The 22595-nt window shown below is 33.1% G+C and overlaps 3 protein-coding genes and 1 long non-coding RNA gene across 7 annotated transcripts; 1 reads left to right on the top strand and 3 right to left on the bottom strand.

Moving 5' to 3' along the window:
- Positions 1-1655: 1655 nt before the first annotated feature.
- On the bottom strand, positions 1656-10044 carry LOC142521677 (putative LRR receptor-like serine/threonine-protein kinase At1g53430). Its single transcript, XM_075624803.1, has 24 exons — positions 9601-10044; positions 8686-8863; positions 8292-8363; positions 8130-8198; positions 7942-8013; positions 7784-7855; positions 7567-7638; positions 7254-7325; positions 7077-7148; positions 6874-6945; positions 6689-6760; positions 6449-6520; positions 6254-6319; positions 5937-5996; positions 5774-5812; positions 5632-5681; positions 5188-5552; positions 4438-4633; positions 4222-4356; positions 3975-4093; positions 3577-3787; positions 3250-3487; positions 2844-2994; positions 1656-2228 (listed from the first exon to the last, which is right to left on the bottom strand). The coding sequence occupies exons 1-24, from the start codon at positions 9719-9721 to the stop codon at positions 1818-1820; spliced, it is 3057 nt and encodes a 1018-aa protein (XP_075480918.1). The 5' UTR covers positions 9722-10044; the 3' UTR covers positions 1656-1817.
- A 5676-nt stretch (positions 10045-15720) lies between these two features.
- On the bottom strand, positions 15721-17424 carry LOC142522899 (B-box zinc finger protein 22-like). The gene is made up of 2 exons (XM_075626480.1): positions 16937-17424; positions 15721-16789 (listed from the first exon to the last, which is right to left on the bottom strand). The coding sequence occupies exons 1-2, from the start codon at positions 17117-17119 to the stop codon at positions 16394-16396; spliced, it is 579 nt and encodes a 192-aa protein (XP_075482595.1). The 5' UTR covers positions 17120-17424; the 3' UTR covers positions 15721-16393.
- A 2361-nt stretch (positions 17425-19785) lies between these two features.
- LOC142523480 (E3 ubiquitin-protein ligase CCNB1IP1 homolog) lies at positions 19786-22588 on the top strand. Of its 4 annotated transcripts, none has more exons than XM_075627289.1 (8): positions 19786-19910; positions 20011-20083; positions 20336-20381; positions 20523-20553; positions 20708-20963; positions 21038-21201; positions 21577-21823; positions 22308-22588. In XM_075627289.1, exons 1-8 carry the CDS (start codon positions 19841-19843, stop codon positions 22312-22314), a joined length of 894 nt encoding a protein of 297 aa, XP_075483404.1. In that variant the 5' UTR covers positions 19786-19840; the 3' UTR covers positions 22315-22588. The 4 variants fall into 4 exon arrangements, with proteins under 4 accessions (XP_075483404.1, XP_075483401.1, XP_075483405.1 ...); XM_075627286.1 differs by having other exon boundaries at positions 21547-21823; XM_075627290.1 differs by lacking the exon at positions 22308-22588 and having other exon boundaries at positions 21577-22004.
- Positions 19905-21640, bottom strand: LOC142523481 (uncharacterized). The gene is made up of 3 exons (XR_012814675.1): positions 21526-21640; positions 20866-21030; positions 19905-20114 (listed from the first exon to the last, which is right to left on the bottom strand). It is a non-coding gene; the product is annotated as an uncharacterized LOC142523481 (long non-coding RNA).
- Positions 22589-22595: the final 7 nt, after the last annotated feature.

Raw genomic sequence — 22595 nt, 5'->3', positions numbered from 1 at the left:
TCGATTTATAAAAATTAAAGATCTATAAGTGTTCCCACGACACACAAATCTGGGATTTGAGAGAGCTTCAAGATCCTTAATCATGTAATATCTATACAAATATCATGTAATATCTATAAAAATATGTTAAAAACTTTTTAAGCACGTGTTTTTCATTATTGGCCAATTCATTTTCTCGTAAGATTAATTTCTATTATTCCTTAGGGGTCCCTGATAAAAAATTCATGTCCGCTCCGCTCCATCTGTTGTTTCTTGGACTTTGGCGTTTTAGGTACTACCTCCTCCGTCTTAATTATATATGTTTTTTTTTTAAATGAAAATATCCATTAATCAGTCATTGTTCCCACAATCGTGGTTGATTGAATTACATATGATATCTGGAGGATGATACTTAATAAAAGGATTAACAAAAGATTTTGCCGCGTGTGCCAATGTGTGAGCCATCATATTTGCTAGTCTTCTAGCATGTTGAATTTTGAAAAAGGACGAGCTTCTAAAATTTGACAGCATCCAGAGATAATCGATCCAAACTCTGTGTAGTCTACATTCTTGGATCTTATTGCTTTGACCACCGTCTCAGAGTCCGTTTCAAAAATAACATCATAGAGTTCCAAAGAAGATGTCCATTGAATAGCATCAAAAATAACGAGTGCTTCGGCCTCTTTAACTTCAAAGATTTCACAAGATTAAGAAATTTATTGGAGATTCGGATAAATTTGATATTAGGAAATTTTCTGTTTATCTTCCACAATTTAAGTTCTTGCATTACAAATTATAATGCACCTATTTTAAATATATCAACAAAAAATTTGATAAAATTTTTTGTCATCCAAACACAGACGAACTTGGTAAGAGATAAAACATTATAAATGGAAGGAATCGAATAATCAAGAAAAAAGAAGAAGAAGGAACTAGAAATTAAAGAGTATTTCCCTTGGGCAAGAATAAAATTTGATAGTGGTTTGTAAAATGAAAGATGGTGTAGTAGGAAATTTATTGTATACCTCCTTTTGCATCCTCCCATGCCAAAACATTGGACACATCCTCCCAGTACCTTTCATCCGTTCAAGAATGCCACCATTTTCATTGATATAGAGCACAAGTGGTGTTTGTGGGCACTTTTTCTTCACTATGCTTACTATCTGCACTAATAGCGGTATTCAGAAAGGGGAAAGAAAGGAATTAAGTGCAACTATATAACTCAAAGAGCTTTAAGCAATGGCAGCATCAGGAGCCTAAAATTGATATCGGAACAGAGATAATAAACACGTTTATTTAAAGTTTTTTTTTTCCCAACTTTCAGGATTTTAACATTAAAATCACTTTTAGAATAGAATTTATTAGTAAATTGAATTTATTTCAGATATTAAGACAAACAAATCATAAAAATGGAACAAAAAGTACCAAGTTCGACATCCTTAAGGACAATACAATATTCACTTGAAAAAAATGAATATAAGATCATCTCGTTCAATTAGTTTCTTTATCCTCTCATCTTCCAACTCTTTATCTTCATCAATGTGCTCTCTGAAAAATGTCGGACCTCTTCTATTTCGTTGTTCAACAAATTTAGCAAAATAGTGACAAATTTTGAAGACGTGTTGCATTTTTTTATATGAGTTTTTTCTAAAATGACTTGGAATAAATCGTGGTAATATATTAGAAATCAATATTACAAGTACAACTTGATAAGAAATTAATGTCGTATGATGTCAAACACAACACAAGTAACGTGACATGAAAAAATGGAAAGATTTAACTTACATGACCAATAATTTGCAGAGCCAACCAAACCATTCAACGAAAAAATACACATTTCAAATATCAGAAATAAGTTTGGCAGAAGAATGATCCTTGCTATCATAATCTAAACTATAAAGTGAGTTTGTGGAATCAGTCCATGGCCCATCCATCGAAACACCTCTCTGTTCTCTACCATCCACGGATATAGTTGATGCTCTCGTCTGGCTATCCTGTGACAATACCTCTAAAGCTTTGAATCTGACATCTGAATCCATTTGTCCACGCTTCACCAATGGTGCTTGAACCGGGATTTGGCCTTCGAGCATGCTCACCACGGAGGACATGGTTGGTCTCAGAGTTGGAGAAGGGTTGGCACACAAAAGTGCCAAGTTTAACATCCTCAACGCTTCTTCTTTGGAGTAGTTTGATTCGAGAATTGGGTCCACTAGTTCTAAGAGATTTCCTTGCTCTTGTTGGACATAAGCCTGACATTTGAACAAATAGATACTTATGTAAGAGAGAAATAAAAGGTTTGTTGTTCATTTGAACTTTGAAGGTGATCTTGCATTATTGATGTAGAACGATACAAGTCTTTGACCGGCGCGTTAAAAAGTTTTTCAAATGTCATATTATCGGATGCTTAACTAATACCCGACCATGTATAAGATGAACAGAACCACTGACTCTTATTCATTCATCTACCGGTAAAGGTGACCTAGTGGCTAGTCTCCTTAACATGTAATTGTGTTACTTTTCTTATTTAATGATGCAGAACCTATAAGAAACTCAGCATCTGAAAAACAAATTGTATTTATCAAAGAAAGAGAGAATTCCCAACAATTATAGTTGAAGATGATACTATGTGAATACAAAAGAATAGAAATGTTGTCATTGCAACTAAGGGTTGAGCTTTTCTATCGGTTCCGATGCCAATTATGAAAGAAAGACTTGTGGCATTATTAGAAGCTACAGTTTATAGTAATTTTAAAAATCAGACCTGTATTTCTATTGTTGGCACGAATACCTAGAAGATCAATTGTACTCCATACATAGTTTCAGCTAACTTAGAACAAGAAATCGAGTAAATGAACGAATCTTACCCAATCGAGAAGGAACACAAACTCCTCTTTTGGCCTGTAATTAGTGTTACTCTTGCCACTGACAATTTCTAGTGCAACTATCCCAAAACTGTAGACATCTGCTTTGTCTGTCAAATAGCCTCTCATTGCATACTCAGGAGCCATGTAACCTCTGAAAACACAACAAAAAAAAGTTACAACTCTTCATCTGATACAAAGATCATTAGAAATCATGACTTCAAGTTTTCAAGTCATACGATCCAATGGCATAGCCAATTTTTCTTCCAAAGATTCAAGAGAATCCCAGTTTTCCTCATGATTTGAAAGCTCACATTTTACATAAAAGAGGTAACACCACCCACAAAAACTAATGCATAACTTTACAAGAATCATAAATCAAGAAAAGAATGAAGGGAAAATGACATACATTGTTCCAGCAATTCTTGTGCTAATATGTGTGTTCTCTTCTTCATCAAGCTTAGCCAAACCAAAGTCGGATATCTTAGCATTCAGATCCTTATCCAGAAGAACATTTGTAGCCTTAATATCTCTATGGACGATTTTCAACCTTGATTCTTCGTGAAGATATGCTAGACCTCTAGCTATTCCTATGCATATCCTTTGTCTAGTGGGCCAGTTCAGGTTTAATAGTTGCTTCTCACTACCTAAGTAAGGAAGCCAGGAGTAATAAGCCCAGCATGAGAAAAATTGTGGCAGATTTTAGAACGGCCAAGGGATAGGGAAGCATATTTACCAAAAAGTGCTCGAGCGAGACAGTTGTTTTCGAGGTACTCATATATTAGTAGCAGTTGGTTTCCTTCTATGCAGCACCCAAAGAGCCTGACAAGGTTGGGGTGTTGAAGAGCAGAAATCATTCCTATTTCATTCACAAACTCCCGGTTTCCTTGCTTAGACTTGGAGGAGAGCTGCTTAACTGCGATAACCGTACCATCGGAAAATATACCCTAAAATAGAGAGAATGATTTCATAAAAACTTACATGCCATATTGCCAGAAAATCAAATAGGAAAATAAGCTTTAGGCTTTACCATAATCCTATGTTCCATAACTTTTTAAATAAACTTCAGGAATAAATAGAGCTTGGTTTGGATTAAAAGGGAGTGAGAGAAGGTAGAAGTTTACGCCAACATACCTTGTAGACAGGACCAAATCCTCCTTCGCCTATCTTGTTAGCATTATCAAAGTTGTTTGTAGCAGCTTTTATCTGTCTGAGAGAAAAATATCCCGTCTGTAGATCGAGTGCTTTAAGTTCTGTACCGAGAAGATTATAGTATATTTAGTCAGTCACCAAAGTCTAAGTTTCTTTCACAGCTGATTAAACAAAGAACGATTGAACCAATTCGAAGTAGGATAAATTCACAGAAGCTGGAAAATTTTACCGTTTTCTTGAGCATCTTTTCCTCCGAAACACCCTTTCTTCCAGAGAACAAATAAAACCAACAACACAACTGCACAAGAGGAAATGACAATCCCAGCAATAGCTCCCACTGAGAGCCCTGTACTGACATCAAAATCTGCAAAAAAAGGTGTCTTGTCATGAGGCAGTCGAGAAGAATGCCAATTTGGGAATAAAATAATTGTGGATAATATCTTACTTGGTGTCACTGCGATTGCAGATATTAAGGGCCCGTATACACCTCTGTCGGGAATGGCAGTGGTTCCCTTCCCGGTCCAGTACAAGTGGATCTCTAGAGTGCTACCGTTAACAAGGGCATTAAAATCCTTGTATATTCCTTTTCTAACACCCTTAGCTTCTTTTGCAATATCAAAGTCCGTCAAAACCACATTCCCCTGCAAAGGAATTCCAATTAATATTGAATGATAATCAAATATCAATATGCCTATTCCAGATAAAGTGCTCTAATTGTCGTCTATACTGATTATTCATGGTGTGCACATTGTAGGTCAAGTAACAAGAGGAATAATAAATTATAACATCAAGTGTCTGCCATTATACCGAAATCTACATCTCATGGTAATACTACAAGTGCCACATTTCTACCGATGTGTCATGCAGGCAAACACACAGGGTACACGGGATCAATCGATGCTACCCGATAACAACCTTCATTTGAATGATTATGCTTACAGCTTACCTTGCGACTGATTGAGATTGAACGCATAACTTTGGCTTTGTAGTAATTTTAGGATTGAGCAATTACTAGTTTACCGAAACATATAACTAACGGTAACTATATGACAAAAAATTGTTAACCGTACAACCACCCAAACATCACATTTCTGTTGCTATGTAACATAATTAGCACAGTGGGGAAAGTTGATACTATAAATCAAAAAATGTAAAGAAGAATCATATGCCAAGTATCCTTCATGGATCCACTTACTTGGATAGCTACATCAAATACCCTTCTTCCGAGGCTCTTAAAGGTGTTGTCATCAGAATACATTATTTCAGCAAAATGAAGACGCACTTTGTAGCTACCTTGGCGCAAGCAAAGTCCATAAAATTTGAGGGAAGAAGGTGAAAGACGAGCAGTCTGGTAAATTTCGGCATCTGTTGTTGCCATGGAAGAATAACTTGCTGCAATAAAACTAGCACGATCATTATTCATGAACGTCCCTGTGCTGCTATAAGCCCATCTGTCATTGGATTCAAAATGTGAAGGGCCATTAGGGCTCGTGTTCTCGTCATATTCATCGCCTTGATAGCTGGTCCTTCCTCCTCCACAATTTATGAACAATGAATGACCTGTAGGTTTAGAAAAGGATGATTACACATGTTTATAGCCACATATTAATCAAAGATCTCAAGTAGAAGAAGTCGTTACGATCAGCATTGCTAGAGCAAGGGAGATCCGGCTTCAAACACCAAGATATTCTGTCAACATAAGAAGTGCTAGAGATAAGGAGGAAAAACTAAAAATCTAAACTAAAAAAACAGAACTCGTGAAGGAGGATACAAGAACTCACGTTTCGCTAGCTGAAGTCGAATGACTGGCAGCTAAGTTCCTGTGAGAGTGCAAGCATATTGAAGTAAAGATTCAACTTAATGGATTAATATAGAGAAATTGCACATTATTTTTATCATCAATATCGTATCTCATAAAAAAAGCATCTACAGAGAGAAACTTACACATTGTTGAACTGGCAGCCACTTGATCGTGCTTGTGTGAAATTGTTGTATGATACATCCCTGCAACAAGTTAGGGCACATTGGTCATAAATCCATCGTGTTAGTTCCTTTTTTCTTTCTTTATATTACTCGAGGTGTAAAAGCAAATGTGTAGACATAAAGGTCTAAAAACCACTGCATTATAAATATAACTCAAGAGATCGTCTGACTTAGTTAAAAAGGGAGCGGGAAAGCAAGAATAAATTCATGGTAATAAGTAATGTTACAATAACATCAAATTTAATAATATCATAGTCACAGCAGGAATAAATGCTTACATATTCTGTTTGCTGTCCAAAATCCAACTATGTATCTCTCCATTCAGCGAGTTATGACCCAAAAACCTATGAACAGAACTTAAAATATTAATTTGTTGATGAAACTATCGTTGGAGTTTTTAACACAGTCTATCAAGAAAAGAGATTCAAGAGAAACATCCACGCTGATCCATATATAATGAACATGATACTTACAGGTTAACCAGTTTACTTAGCCCCCCAAGTCCATTCGGTACTTGACCATTTAACAAGTTGAAAGTCAGGTCTCTGCAACGAAATAAACCGAATATAAGCCTAGTAAAGTATCTCCAGAAAAAGAAGGCAAACATAACAAAATAATCTTATTTGAGAAACAATAAAGAATACACGCTGCTTCATTTCGACAAGTTCTTGTGCCAGTTCCACATGGAAACATAAGAGAGAGATGTGACTTACAATGTTTTTAGATTACTCATGTCTGCCAAGTATTCTGGAATAGGACCAGTAATTGAGCAATTTCTTAGTATCCTGCATCAAGTGATTTTATAACATTACTACATCCACAGAAGATTGTCTCTAAATGGACATAGGACATTACATTTCCTGAAAAAAGAAAGAAAATAAAAGAATAAGATACTTACAATTCCGACATGGATTGCATGTCTTGCAAATTGGGGAAAGTCATGCTCAATCCCTTGAGATCAGTTATCCTCCTGACAAAAGGAATAACAATAGCAGAAACTTATATGAGCACCGATGAGCCAATAAATTTGGCGTCCCTTCATTTGGTTGAAAAATTACATGAAATCGTACAGGTTTTTGGTAAATGATTATTATAACTTACAACTCCGTCAAGTTTTTCAATTGAGATATTGTAGCAGGTATAGGACCCTCCATTCCCGTACCTTGCAAATCTCTACAAGAATTAAATTAGACTTGTAATGAAGATATTATTAACACGTGTTACTGTCCATGGTAATGAAGGAAGCATGACAATCACTGATATAACTCAGATACTCACAGTCTAATAAGTTTGGTCCAGTTTCCTATAAAATCAGGTATCTTTCCAGATAAACTGCTCCCATCGATCCTACTGAAAACCATGTAATGAAAAGTTTCAGATACACGTATAGGTTTCAAAGAAAAGTTTGGTGCAATCCTAGCTCAGGTCGTGATGACTCTCATGGAAAAACAGAAATCTAAAATTTGAGGATCGTAAAAGACGAAGCATGTATTCTTATGGTTTCTGGCCAATGGCCCTACAACCGTGTAGCTCAATGCCTCATAGCCAATTCTTGTGGCTGAATCCAGTGCACTCCAAAATCATCACTTACAAATTTGTCAAGTTCCTCAGATTTCCATATGTTTCCGGTATAGTCCCCGTGAAGTTGTTTGCAGAAAACAAGCTGTAATAGAAATTTTCAACATAAGAGACCGGTTTATATTCAAAACAAGCGTAGGATTCAAGAAAGATGCAAAAAGAATAAAAAGCAGACCCAAGACTAGACGGTTTAAATTACAAGATCAATCTTACTTAAGACAAATTCTTACATTCTCTTCAAATTGATTAAACTTCCAAGGTTTGTGGGAAGATTTCCTCCGAGCAGATTATCCTCCAGAACCCTGGAGCAGAGGTAACAATGTGCAATCAAATACAAATCTATTTTCTTCTACGTTTAAACTACTACACCATACTATTCATAACTTACAGGTCTTCAAGTGAGGTGATGCTGCCAATTTCCTCCGGAATTGAACCACTTATACGGTTTCCAAGAATCGACCTATAATTATAGAAAGATGTGTATAGCCAATAGGTATCGTACAATCTACTATCTAGGCTATAGCTTCCACTATTTCGTTTTTTTCTTTTCTGCAAGGAGGAGAAGATGTAACTTACAGAGTAGTTAAACGAAGTTGCCCAAAACTAGCCGGAATTGTTCCATTGATGTAATTTCGAGTGAGATCTCTGGAACGATAAAGAAGTGAGATATAAGTCTTCTTTCACAATGCATTTGCATTACAACAATCGAATGGCTTGAAAATAGAAGTTTCTCCTTACATTTCTCGGAGATAAGTTAGATTTGCAAATTCCACAGGTAATGTTCCGGTCAAGTTGAGACCCTTCAACTGGCTGTAAGTGCAAAACAAAGATTTGAGTTTTGAAATTCAAATAATGAGAATTTCGCATAAGGATTCCACAGCTTAAAAAACATGAGTCAGGTATGCATGCTACACAATTATCCAATACATCGAAGATTATAATCATATATCTTTATGGCTTTGATTGAACAAACATACGAACTGCAAACCTTGAGCTCTAGAATGCCAAGTCAATTTAAGAAAACATTCACTCGCTTATGGACTCAAGTCACTTCTTAACTGATAAAGCTGACCCATTATCTGATCCGTCGTAACATAAGCGAATGTCGGTCAGTATGAAATCTAAAGCTTACATGTTAGTGACATGGCATGTAGTGTTACTATCGAAAGAACAGTCACATGCCACACCGCTGTATATGTTTGCAGGCACATATGTCACGTTAAATCCATGGCTAGTCTCAGTACAAGAGCTTCGACTGACATTCCAGTACGTGTTGTGTAGTTTTGAAGATATTGTTTGAAGAATTTGCACTGTAAATAACAGAGTTAACCACAAAGTTACGAGTTAATTGATGAGCAAGTCAAACAGAACTCATTTGTAAAAGCATATTTGCGCATGAATTTACAAGAGGAACTCTGGAAATTATCATCCAATGAAATGGCATCTCGGAGATCACAAAAAGAGGCCCAAACCAGATTCATGACAAGAATTAGAAAAATTCACAAGCATCCCACAAAGTAATTGATTTATCAATAATTCGTCGAGGATCTTATTCTTTACCGACACAACCTGCATTTTTACGATAAAAGCAAGAAATTTCCAGTTTATACTCTGTAATTTGCTCTTGGCTTCGGTGAGTCTAAACGTTTCATGAAACCAATAATTTGACGAGAAAATAATCCCTTAATTTCTATAATTTCTGTGTGATTACCATCATTTAATTCATCCTTGCGATGCTATGAAATTCAGAAAACCAAGAAACGCCTATATTATCATATAAACTAGCTGTGGATGTACGTACACCAGTCATATATTGCTAAGAATTAACTGTATACAAGTACTTATCAATCCTATACACAGTCTCCTAAAACAAACAGCACGCAAGAATAAAAACTACAAATTTCGTGAATGAGTAAAGTCCAAAAAATCCATTAACACCCGGTTTCGTCCGTCAGGAACAGTTCTTAAACTGTAAAGTTAAATGAACAACAAATTCATGCACAACTTCGCTAAAAAAGGATTTTTGTTAGAATTTTAAACAGTGTACCTTCATCTTCAGGCAGAAGTTGAGCAACAGATGTCAAAACAAACGATGCACAAAAACTGACGAAAAAGATTCTCAACAAATCTGCCTTCTTACAGACACTTTTCCTAAGAAAAATACCCATAAAAAAGTATCGAACGGGATAAATTCACACTAGAAATCCCGTCTCCCGACCACCTTAAACTGCCTTATATATGTATGTATACGTATAAAATCCTGCTTCTGTATGTGCTTTCTAATTATATGCAAGCAAACCTGCATCAAAATGAGTTAGAATAATGAAGTAATAGGTAGTTAAGATTGATGGCTGGCGGGAGAATAGAATATTGAAGCAGTTAAAAAGTCGAGAAGAAGATGGTGCGAAGGAAAGAGTTTGAAGGGGTCAAAATTCAAGGTAGATGGCCGCAAAAAGCAATCATTAAAATATCTTGTCGGGGGATGGATACTCAGCGGGATGATTCGTTATACGTCGATTTAGTTCCTAAAATTTTTAAAATTGCCTGAAACAATTCGAACACTTCAATCTCATGTGTTTTTATTATTTTATCAAAGTTTTAATTTTATGGGATAATAAACGTCAACTTTTAAGTTACGACGAGCACGAACACCACAGACTACTTATATAATAACTAAAAATTAAATCATCATTCTGGATGAATTTTCACTCGGATATGAGTCATGAGATTTTGGGAGATTTTGTCGATCATGATTATGTTAATATAAAGAGTCATGAGATTTTATTAAATAGGATAATTTTATATTTGATATTTATACGAAGAGTAATTCTCATGTGAGACGGTCTCACGAATATTTATCTGTGAGACGGATTAACTCGGTCCATATTTATAATAAAAAGTAATATTTTTTACATTCAAAATAATATTTTCTCATGGACAAGGTGGGATTGAAGATCTGTTTTATAAAATTTATCCGTACGACGGTCTCACGAGAGTTTGTGTTTCATATGAATAGTATTACTCCAAAAAAAAAAAAGTCTAATTTCTTTAGCTAAAGAGTAGGTCTCTTGTGAGACTGTCTCACGAATCTTTATCTGTGAGACGGGTCAATCTTACCCATATTCACAATAAAAAGTAATACTTTTAGCATAAAAAGTAATATTTTTTCATGTATGACTCAAATAAGATATCCGTCTCACAAAATACGATCCGTGAGATCGTGTCATACAAATTTTTGTCTTCGTTGAATCAGTAAAATGCAGTATTTTATTCCAAATGTATATACGACTCTAAATTTAAAAATGGGAGTATAAAGTCGAATTTAAATTTGAACTTTATAATTCATTTATTAGTTCATAAGCTGCAGAGTTTGACAATCCATATACTTCTGTTTCATATTATATTTTTTAAAAAATATGTTACAAAGCCAATTCAAGGAGGCGTATTTTAAAAAAATAAATAAATTAATTAATAATCGAGGACAGATGATATTTTGTTTAATTCTAATCTGAACCACTCGTTTTTGTCGATATTTCTTCTTATCCAGTTTTTGAATTTTTCTGGCCGGCTGGTTTCTTCCTTTTTTTTCCTTTATTATTCTTTTTTAGGAAAGCTTTTTCATTTTAAAGCATCCATTGAATGATGTTTGTTCAATTAAATAATCTTTTAATGAATGCTTTATTGAAAAAAGTAGACAAAAACTTGTGTGAGACGATCTCACGGATCGTATTTTGTGAGACAAATCTTTTATTTGGGTTATCCATGAAAAAAATTATTATTTTTTATGCTAAGAATATTATTTTTTATTGTGAATATCGGTAAGATTGACTCGTTTCACAGATAAAGATTCGTGAGACCATCTCACAAAAGACATACTCAAAATATAGGTGTATACTCATAAGAGATCTTCTCAAAAAAATATTGCTCAATAAAAAAATTATAAATAATTACTTTATATAACATAATATCGTACAATAAAAAATTTATAAATAATTTCTTAACATTCCTAAATGAGAAATTATATTATATATATATATGTGTTTGCTTCAGTACTCTATTGTATTAAATTTCAGTTTTAATCTTTTCTCTTTTCTCATTTCACATTATTGATATTACATCAATATCACGTCGAAAAAAATACTAAAATTACCAAAGGAAAAACAAAGAGTATACGTTGAAAAAAGTGTTAAATCAACAAAAAGAAAAACAAATATGGCAGAGAATGTGAACGAAACTTGGTAACATAAAAAATAAACAATATCAAAAATTTAATTTTCCCTATTAAAATAAAATATGAATTCACATACTTTTTAACGTGTGATTTTAATTTTGATTTTAATAAGAGAAAACAACAATCCGACCTTACGATTAATAAAATTTAAAAAAAACTATAATTTATTCTCTTATCCAGTCGTTCGTAACTTCGCATGCACCTAGCTATCACTTATTTATTGATAATTTCCTCAATTCAATTTAGGAGTTGGATACGATCGGAGCTATGACACGACGTATTCAAGAAAGCGAAATGTGACTGAAATACATAAATCATCTGTAAATGATCCACCGTTCACAATACAATAAAAATACGAATAAGGAAATGAAGTTGATTTTTGAAAAATTATGTAAAGAAAATAATAATAATTATTATATAAAATAAACAAAAAAGTGTACGTATTAAAAAATATATATTTATTGACGATACGAGAGCTTGTAATCGTTATTCAGGCAAATCACATTGGACAAGTCTTATGCGACAAACTCCGTCTGAAAATTGTTGGTAGTTATTAAATTTAATAAGTGAAAATTTATTAAAATTATTAATATAATAAATATATTCAAATTTTGAATATTATTACATAAAAAATATTTATATTAGTTGATATAACACTTAAATGAGATAACATTCTTCATTTCTTTATCTTGGTTGAGTGAAATTATTACTAATAAAAAATATATATTTAAAAAATCATATGTTACTTTGTCTATCAAAATTTAAAGCAACAAATTTTTTTCAAAAAATCAAATTTTTGTCATTTATTAGATGAATAATTTTTTATTAATTTTTCTAATTATTTTCAAAAGATGTTAAAAAATATTTATATTGACATTTTAATTAAAATACATAATAATAACACCAATAATTTATGGAACATTAAATGTATCAAAATTCACGTCGACCCTCTTTTGGAAAGTTATAAAACACCTCCAAAAAAAAAGTGATCAAACATAATATTGTATAAATAATTATTCATATTTTTTAATATGATAGAGAGTGATTAACTTAAATATAAAAAAGTAACACAAAACTCAAAATTTCAAATGTAGATATTTTAATGTAATTTATATTTTCAATAGACGTCAAATTCAATTTTGAATTTTTTTAAAAAAATTAAATACTTCACATTAATCACATATTTTAATTTTATTTTTAAAAAAATATTTAAAACGATAGGTGAATAAATTAATATTACTAAATATTTCTTTTAATGGTAATTTTTTTGCTAAAAACTTTTTAAATATGAAAAAAACTTTGTTTTTATATACATGGATAGAAGTCATAAAAATTTAAAATAATTCAATGAATGTAATCAATATATGATTGAACGATGACGCGGTTCTTTGACTTCTTGTCCAATCAATTCAGCAAAATTAATTCTCAATTAACCCACGCAAGAGGGCTCGTGTTCAAATCACCATTAGAGTTCTCTATTCCAAATGGAAACCCATAAAAATTATAAAGTAAGTTTCATGAATGAATTTATATGTACGAGATATGTTGATGGATATATGCAGAAATACATGCAGAAATATATCGAATATCAACTTGATCTATATTTATAATAAAAAGTAATATTTTTGATATTAATCGGGTTAGATCGTATATATGTCTCCCAAAATTAATTCGCGAGACGTTATCATCGCATTTTTTATGATATAATGCAACTGAATTATCAAAAGGAAAAAAAATATAATTTTTTAACATTGTGGTTTTGATTTGCGACTTGATTGGCAAAATAACTCTTAAAACTTTGTTTTCTTTAAAAAAATATTCAAAACCTTTTAATTTGTTTTCTTTTATAAAAAATCTGGATAATTGCTACTTAAATAGAAAGACGTCCGAAATCACACGGAAGTGTCAGCTGCGCCATCGAGTTTGACCGCATGCACGGACGTACGGCATCAATAATTGGTTTAAACAAAAAATTCCAATTAGAAATATTTAGGCAGATCAATCTATGAATTTTATCAGGCAGATCAATCTTTGAATTTTATCAGGTCTTGGGGCATGATAATAGCAAAATAGATTAAAATCGTAATAAAATTTTGAGTAAGTATCTTGTGAGATAGTTTCACGAATCTTTATTTGTGAGACGGATTAATCCTACAGATATTCACAATAAAAAGTAATAATCTTAGCATAAAAGTAATATTTTTTCATGGATGACACAAATAAGAGATCAATCTTACAAAAAAATACGACCTGTGAGACTGTCTCACACAAATTTTTGCCTAAAATTTTAAGTGTAAACTGATTTCAAGCCAATATATTTGGCTTAGTTCATATAAATCATATTATCAATTTATTGTAATTTGAACTAATTTTTATTGCACAGCTATAATAAACAAAACTATATATAATTATAATGATTTAATTACAATTTTATTTAAAGTAAGTTAAATTTTTTTAAAAAATATTTAAAGTAAGCAATATGATAATATATAACATAAACAAAACATTGTCCGTAATACAACGAAAATATATCAATAATATAAAATTAGTGGGACTTGATATGGTAAGAGCTTGTTTGATAGTTATTATGAAATTGGTGATGATGATGTTGATATCAATGTCAATAACTTCGTGTATGTTCATACAATGATGTTATAGAAATGACGTCGAACTCTGATTTTTTTTTATTTAATTCAATAATTTCATATTTTAAAAAATTAAAAAACATAATTAAAAAAATTCAGTTGCACAAATTAAATTTTAAGTAATAAATTAAATTACACATAATTTAAAAAGAGACACTCAAATAAAAAATGATAAATAATTAAATATAACAAACTATGAACTAAATAAATTAATACTTGAATAATTTACGAATGATTTTTTCTTTCGTCTTCGTATAATACTCAAGTTGAATGTCAGTTATGTTTGGATCAAATTAGCTAGCAAATACTGGATCTATATGGAGTGATCAAATACTGGGACTGCCCTACGCCTACATTGCTTCAAGACAAACTCAGGAATATACCTTCATCCCGTCGATCATATCGAGTTTACAAAACCATGGACGCAACAGCAAAAGAAGATGTCCTCGCAAACACCAAAGCACAAATTCAAACCAAAATCAACCATTTGCGGGGGAAAGTGGAGGCTAAGGAGATAACAAGAGGCTTCTTCAACATCAAGAACTATCTTTATATCAATATTCCTATGAGCTAGCGTGTAACTATATATTCGAAAACAAGATCATGGTAGGTGTAACTGCAATATCCGATTGAGTGTCAGAAATGGTGCCTCCGCTTCGAGCCAGCAACACGTGATCCATGATATTGGTAGCCATTATCCAAGGGTGAGGAGCGAATGTCAATATCTAATATAATTCAGTGTATACCTATATTCCAGGAGAATTTATCAATAACTTGACTATATTTTCTTAATATGACATTCGCGATTATGCTACATTTGATATATATATGATTAAGCTAAATGCTGCTGCAGGATTGGTGTTTCATCGATCTGAATACAAATTAGAGGCTTAATTAAAATAACAAAAACTGGTTCCAACGCAATTAGATTTCTCAACCTAACGCACTCAAGAAACTTATAAAATAGTTTTAAAAAATAACAAAATTATATGAGCAAATCATTAGTGTGGAAAAATTGTTAAACTTGTGCTGCATCATCAGGTTTAGCAGCCATTTCATCCAATTTTAAATAAGTTTGCAAGTAAAGCTTGTAAGATGAGGACAGGTCGCCTATCAGATTCAAGAAACAGGCACATCAAGAAACCTTAATAGCTTGTCGTAGTTTTACAGATTGATTAAAAATAGACCCAAAATTAATTTAATACACCAAACATGTGTCGTAAGAAAATAAAGGGAAATTATCGCTAATATTGAAGGTGGCAAGATTGTTTGGGAAACTATCACTAATATTGAAGTTGGCAAGATTGTTCTCAAGTACAGTGAGACAAGCTTGTTATTGAGCGTAAAAGAGTGCAAAAGACATAATAACATTTTTTTGTTAATTTATCACGTCTTCAAGATACACGCTCGGGGAAGAATGCAATACTGAACAAATAAAATGATGAATCCAAAGAGCATATTTCCAGGCCCATCAGCTAGTGCATAAAATAAAACAATCCCAAAACCTACCTAGAATAAAAGCTGATGAATCAACTACACTAGTTCTCTAACCTCGAGCCTAACCTTTTCTGTCAAACTAGTGCACCCAATATATGAGAGAACAAATTAAAAAGCGATATTGTGTCGACTTAACATTGAGTTACCATTGAAAAGCTAGATTTCCATACTCTTGTGTTTATAATAACCAATGCTTCACTCAAAATGATAATACCAAGACAAATGATGAGGTAGAAATCATCAACATGGAAAACAGAAACATGATCTCCATTCTCTGCGATTCAAAGGAATGGACACATGCTCAGTCGACAATGAATTTTGACGATGAGGGGCAGCTGAAGCTGCACAACAAAATGGCTATAAATTTTTTTTTTTAATATATAAATAAACATAATGTTGAATATCATTTTTTTGGAGGGGCCAGTGGCCCTTCTTCGCCCTCCTGCAGGCGTTTGTACGACTCGAGATCATACCTTAGATGAACCACTATCCATAAGATTTTGATTCTCATTGAAGTCACCAAGTCCAATAAATTCATCCAACTGCCAAGGCGAAATGCTTTCAGTTGCAGAACCTCCAGGAAAAGGATGCTTTGAAGATGAACCGTCCCTGCAAACGCTATCTTGGACCGGTATGGTTATCTCGGGAAGAGAAAATTCTAAGTCAGATACTTTCTCGTGTGATTTAGTCTTAACAAAAGAGGGTAATGGATCATGTTCAATAGCTTCAATGCCTACTTTAACTCCAGTAAGTAAAAATCTCTGATGTTTTGATATGAAGGAATTCACTGTGTGTGTGGCAAGATCACATTTTCTGCAAAATAAAGCTCGGTCCTCTAGGCAAAAGAAATAGCCAATCGTTTCCTGCACAACATAAAAAGCAAAAGCATCGAGATTTACTCATACAGGAAAATTAAAATCTAACGTAGGTAGATCTCGAACTGAAGTACGAACAAAATTTGATTATTAGATGGTACCAAATACAGGGTAAGAAACAAAGTACGAACAAACCTGGCAAATGTCACACTTGGGCATCTGGGTCTGTGAGCTAGAAAGTAGAACTCTCTGGTGCTTACTAACAAGCTTGTTTGCTGTGTGCACTTTCTCATCGCAAGCCCAACACAGTGCAGCATCATCTGCGCAGCAGAAAACGGCCGCCTCTGCCGCCTCGCACACGCTACACTGTATCTTCATCCTACCTTCGGCTCAGTTCACCAATCTTAACACCTAAAAAATTACTATACCCACAAAACTCGACTCCGAAACTTCAATAACCAAAAAAAAGAATCTGATGATCCATGCGAACAACTTTATTCAGAGGGAAGCAGAGGAGGTGGTATGAGCTTGTAACGAAAGACAGAAAGCATGTGGAGATTCAAGGGAGTTCAAGAATGCGCCATATTGATTATAGGGTCTTATCTTGAAGTAATTACAACGATTATTAAGGCGGTTACACGGCGGTAGGGGGAGAGAAGCGAGGCGTCACGCGGGTGGGTGGTGGTAGCGCCTGGGATGGGATATCTTCACCGCGAAGAACTGTGCTCTATTTATATATACCAGTGTCTTAATATTATTATATTAATATTTGAATAATATCATAATTTAAAATATAAATATATTATATTAATGTTTGAATAATATCATAAATTTAAATGCATACAATTCGGGTTTTTGGTGATAAGGCGAACTTCTTTTATTTTTAGAATATATATTGATGTATACATAAGCCAAATATTGATCATTTTCACATAGAATCCATAAAATCCAATGAATTAAAAAATATTTTCTTAAAAAATATATTATTTGTTACAAAATTTTTTTAAAAGAACACTTAAAAAATGTTTTTTCAGAAATTACAATTTTTAGTTTTTGGTTTCTGCTTCTATTTAAAAATAAAATAAAACAATTTTTAATATTTATATAAATATAAAATTTTCCTAATGAACTTGTTTAAAATAGTGTTTACAAAATGATTATAGATTTTTCCTTTACAAATTTTCAATAATAGTTTTTTAAAACTTTTAAAATACTATTTAATTATTTTTTTGAGGTACAAGTATATATCCAAACTTACATCTAGAGTAATTCTTTTTATACATAACTTCTTCATTTCATCACCTTTTAAATGAATACACTTTTTTGTATAAAAATGATTGTAAACAATATTTGCAAAATCTTTGATTTTATTGGGAGAATTTTGAGAGATAATTTTCAAAAAAATATTTTGAAATAATGTTTTCTAAAAAAGAACATATGTTTTATTTATTTATTTTGAAATATAAACTATACATGTAAAAACACATTAAAAATTTTCAACAAAAACACTTTAAAATTGCATATTTCGGATCAAAACATTATGTAATAATCAAATTTTGTTTAGAGAATGATGAAATTTTAATTAACATTAATTTATATCATAAGATGAGAAAATATTAAAATATTTATTTTAATAAATAAGTAATAGATTTGATTTTTATTTGGATAAAATTATGAATTTGCATGGCGTCCAGTAGACAACCGGGGCTCCGAGACTCTGATAGTCGGGTCTATTAAAACGATCTCCTACTTTCCCGCCATTATACTACCAAAAACACAAAGCTCGATGATCGATGCAAACTTGCGAAGAACAAATCAAATAAACCCCGTCCAATGCTACTTTTCGTATAATTTTTTGGAAAATTTAGGTTCAACTCGTTCTTTGTATTCCACTTATTCAATTGATGCGCTTGGAATTAACCTTTTTTTCTGGATAGAAGGAGAATTTCAGGTACGAAACTTGTTTTCAACTTTAATATTATTGATATTCTGGAATATTGGGAATATCATTGAATTAGTTCGTTGTTGGCTATATTTTCTTTTTTCAAAAAAAAAAAATTTGGAGTTTTGGCTGAACACTTTCGTGACAAATTTCGAAATTGGAGTTCTTGTGATTTTTGTATTATTGTTTGAGAATTAAGATGAGAAGAATTATTCAGCTTCTAGAATATCCGTGGCTTTGTATCATCTGAAGAGACCGTACGAAGTTTCACCTAACTCAGATCAATTCAACTTAATCTCTTGATTTTGTACTTTTTAAGCTCTGGTTTCTGATTCTGTTCATTAGATCTCGGTGATCGGGAATATGCGGTCTGGAAGCTTACTTAAATATCGTTATTGAAATGAAAAATTCAATTGTTGTAAACGTGGTTTGTATAAATAGTTTGATTGTAGCTCTACTGATGATACGGTGTTCCTTCGTCTAACTGTAGAATTGATGATTTATCACCAGTTCACCAGAATGGCCATACTACAGATACAAAATTGTTTTCGAGAGGATCAGTACGATGGTCTTGTTTTGCTTGAGATAGTCGATAATCAACTTTATCTTTGAAAACCATTTAGATTGATTAATGGAATGCAAATCAGAAGTGATAATCAGTCTAGTAATAACTGTTGTGAGGTTTCCTCCACCTGCACTTGGTATACAACATATCATTGACTATCATTCATATTCGTAGTAGAGACCAAATGGATTGCTTAAACATTTGGAGTGATGGAGGACCCCAATGTTTAGTAAACTGTTTATTATACAAGATAAGGGATAGTGGAAATTTGAAGATACAAATTTTTTAGTCATTTTATAATGGTGTGCGCCACTTGGAGAGCTAAAATGCAGTTGGTCAGTGACTCACTGGGATGGATTTTGTGGGTTCATTTTAGTACTTTCTGATTGGACCCTGATAGGTTAGAAACTAAGGCATAAATCTTACTCTGCTTTTCGAGGCATATGTACATTTTTGGATTTTTTGTTGCAGAAAAATGTTAAGCATGATGTGGTAGCATCTCAAGAACTATAAAAAAATTGCATTTTTTTTGTCAGACTACAAAATTTCAATGCATTGCCAAGTGAATGTTAAAATTGTTACTTGAGGCAAAATGAGGTGCAATTCTTGCTGGAGAGAATTGGAAGGACGAGCAATTACCACCACCTGTGGTCACCTTTTATGTATCCAAATTCTTGAAAAATATTCAGCATCAATTGCTATAATTCCTAGAAAATCTTGATGACTGGTGAATCTATAAGATTTCCTTAATAACCTCAAAAGGCCCTGAAGACGCCAATAAGATTCTCAGCAGTGATGGTGCCTGCCCCATATGTGATCAAGTGCTCTCCAAAAGGTGTGTTGAAAATTCTTATATGGTTTATCACCTGCCCATTAATTATCAAAGAACTGCTGAGATAGACTTCATGAACAGTGAGAAAGTATGAAACACAATTTTTTTAGGAAATGGCATGTATCGCAATCATCCTGGTACAAATCGCAGTGTTTTCTTTCTCATATGTGATTGATTCATTTCAAGAATAAATAGTAGTAGTTTGATTCACAATTAATATCTAAAATGCTTTTGACATGTCATTTTGCTTGTCAGTCTTATGAAGCCTGTGGATATCAGTCCTAACGATGAATGGGTAAATGTAAGAAATGGCTCTCAAACAACTACGTTATCCTTCTTAACTTACTCTCCATGCCTCTCAACTTAGCTTCTCCTCTCAGATTCTGTAACATCTAAAGTTTCATCATAATCCTCTTAAATGATATTCTACTTTCTCCTGCAGATGGTCATGGCTGGAATATCCCCTCAAATATGTATCCTCAACAATGTGATTCATATAAACAACTCTAAATTTATGACTACTAGGTTATTTTGTTTTCCATGTGAAAATTATGCAATAGCCTTTATTTTTATGCTCAATTTCTCAAAACTACATATTGGACCTATTATTTTCCTGAACTCTCCCAGTAATGAAGAGCGCATATAGAAGTGTAATGTTTTATATTGGACAAAGGGACTTGGAGATGCAATTTAAGATGAACAAAGTAGTTGCCCAATGCCGCCAGAAATGTGAGACAATGCAAGAGAAGTTCACAGAGAAACTGGAACAGATACACAGTGCATACCAAAAAATGACCAAAAGGTGCCAAATGATGGAGCAAGAGATGGAGAACTTGTCCAAAGATAAGCAGGAGCTTCAAGAAAAATTTTCAGAGAAATGCAGGTTGAGTCCTATCTTGGTTCCTCTCAGTTATTCTCTCATACTGTATATTGTTGTGCTGACTGGAACACTGCCAGGCAGAAGAGAAAACTCGATGAAATGTATGATCAAGCAAGAAGTGAAATCGAGTCCATAAAGAGATCAGCAATTCAGCCTGCAAACCATTACTTCTCTAGACCAGGGCCTGATTTATTCTCAAATCAGGCTGCTAGGATGGATAACAGAGATACCATCATGAAAGGTAATATATTAACTTTAACTCATCCTCAATTGCTGACAAGTCAGTCGAGCTTGAAAATTACTGTATTTCACGAAGTGCATTTGACCGAAACTAATAAGTTGAGTTTGACGTCATTAAAATTTAGAAATTTGATTTTTTTTCCATTTGCGTGGACGATTAGCTTTTCACTCCTCCATGCCTGTTTTGCTTATCATCCATAAAGGTTTATATATAATCACATATTGTCATTGAGAAAATTTTGAATCTATACTACAATGATGGTAGCTCATGTAGGTGATAGTGTGACAGTTACATCGATTAATGTCATATTCTTTCAAAATATACCAGTTAACTTATCTATTGCAGACTGGTCGATTTTCACTCCTGACACTCCAGGGACAAGGGAGGACATGTGGGCAGGGAGACAGAACAGTTCTGGTTCTACATTTGACATCTCTGGTGGCTCACCTGCAAAACAGACGGGGGTTCCAATCGATACAGGAAACAGAATGTCGAGTGCTCACCCTTCTTTTGGCATTGGGAGTGGAACAGGAGCCAGCAATCCCTCGATGACTCTAAGAAACCTTGTACTTTCACCGCTAAAACGACCACAGCTCTCTCGCAGCCGACCTCAATTATTCACGTAAGACCCTATCTATTACATTGCTTAAAGGAAAAATAGCATTTTTCGGTCTTGGAAGCTAGAATTTTAGTCCATTATTTGCGCTATTTTTAGTTCCAGATTTGATCCTTGAAATGAGAAATGTGTACATGGTTCCTGATTTCTCTAAAGTTTTAAATCGAGTATTCTCTCTGATTGTTGGTTTTGTTCAAATCTATTTATAACTTTGAGATCGGAGCATCATAAAGATTTTGACTGTCACATGTGAAGACCTGAGTGGAATTTTGCTAAAGAATTAAAGTTTAAATTGGTAAATGACAGTCTAATTCGGATATAAATGGTTTTAATCTATTTGAATGTGTGCCAAGTCGTGGATTCGGACTCAATTTTCTAAATTGAAAATAATCCAAAATGGACAAAACTTGCAAATAACTAAAATGATAATAGTTTGCTTTGTATCATCATTTTTTTGTCTTAGATTATCAGAAAATTCCTTCTTTTCCAGGCTGTAGATTGGAGAGGTCTGCCGTTCCAGTCCCAAGTAGTAAGGTCCCGCCTTTTACTCCTCTATGTTTAACTTGTCACAGAAAAATGCACATAAAATTTTCTGGTCGTGGATTAGTTGTTTCTCTCTTCTTTCTTACTATTTTACAGCTAGTGTTACTTTACCTTGTCTGCATGAATACACTCATTTTCATTCGAGAATGTTCTTCTAGTGCTGAATGAATCGATAATTTTAAGGAGGGATTGATAAACTGAACATGAGGGATGATACATACTTTTATATCGAGCA

Source organism: Primulina tabacum, chromosome 13 (genome assembly GCF_025594145.1).
Source record: "Primulina tabacum isolate GXHZ01 chromosome 13, ASM2559414v2, whole genome shotgun sequence".
Taxonomy (NCBI): domain Eukaryota; kingdom Viridiplantae; phylum Streptophyta; class Magnoliopsida; order Lamiales; family Gesneriaceae; genus Primulina; species Primulina tabacum.
This window is presented reverse-complemented; position numbering and strand designations above follow the sequence as displayed.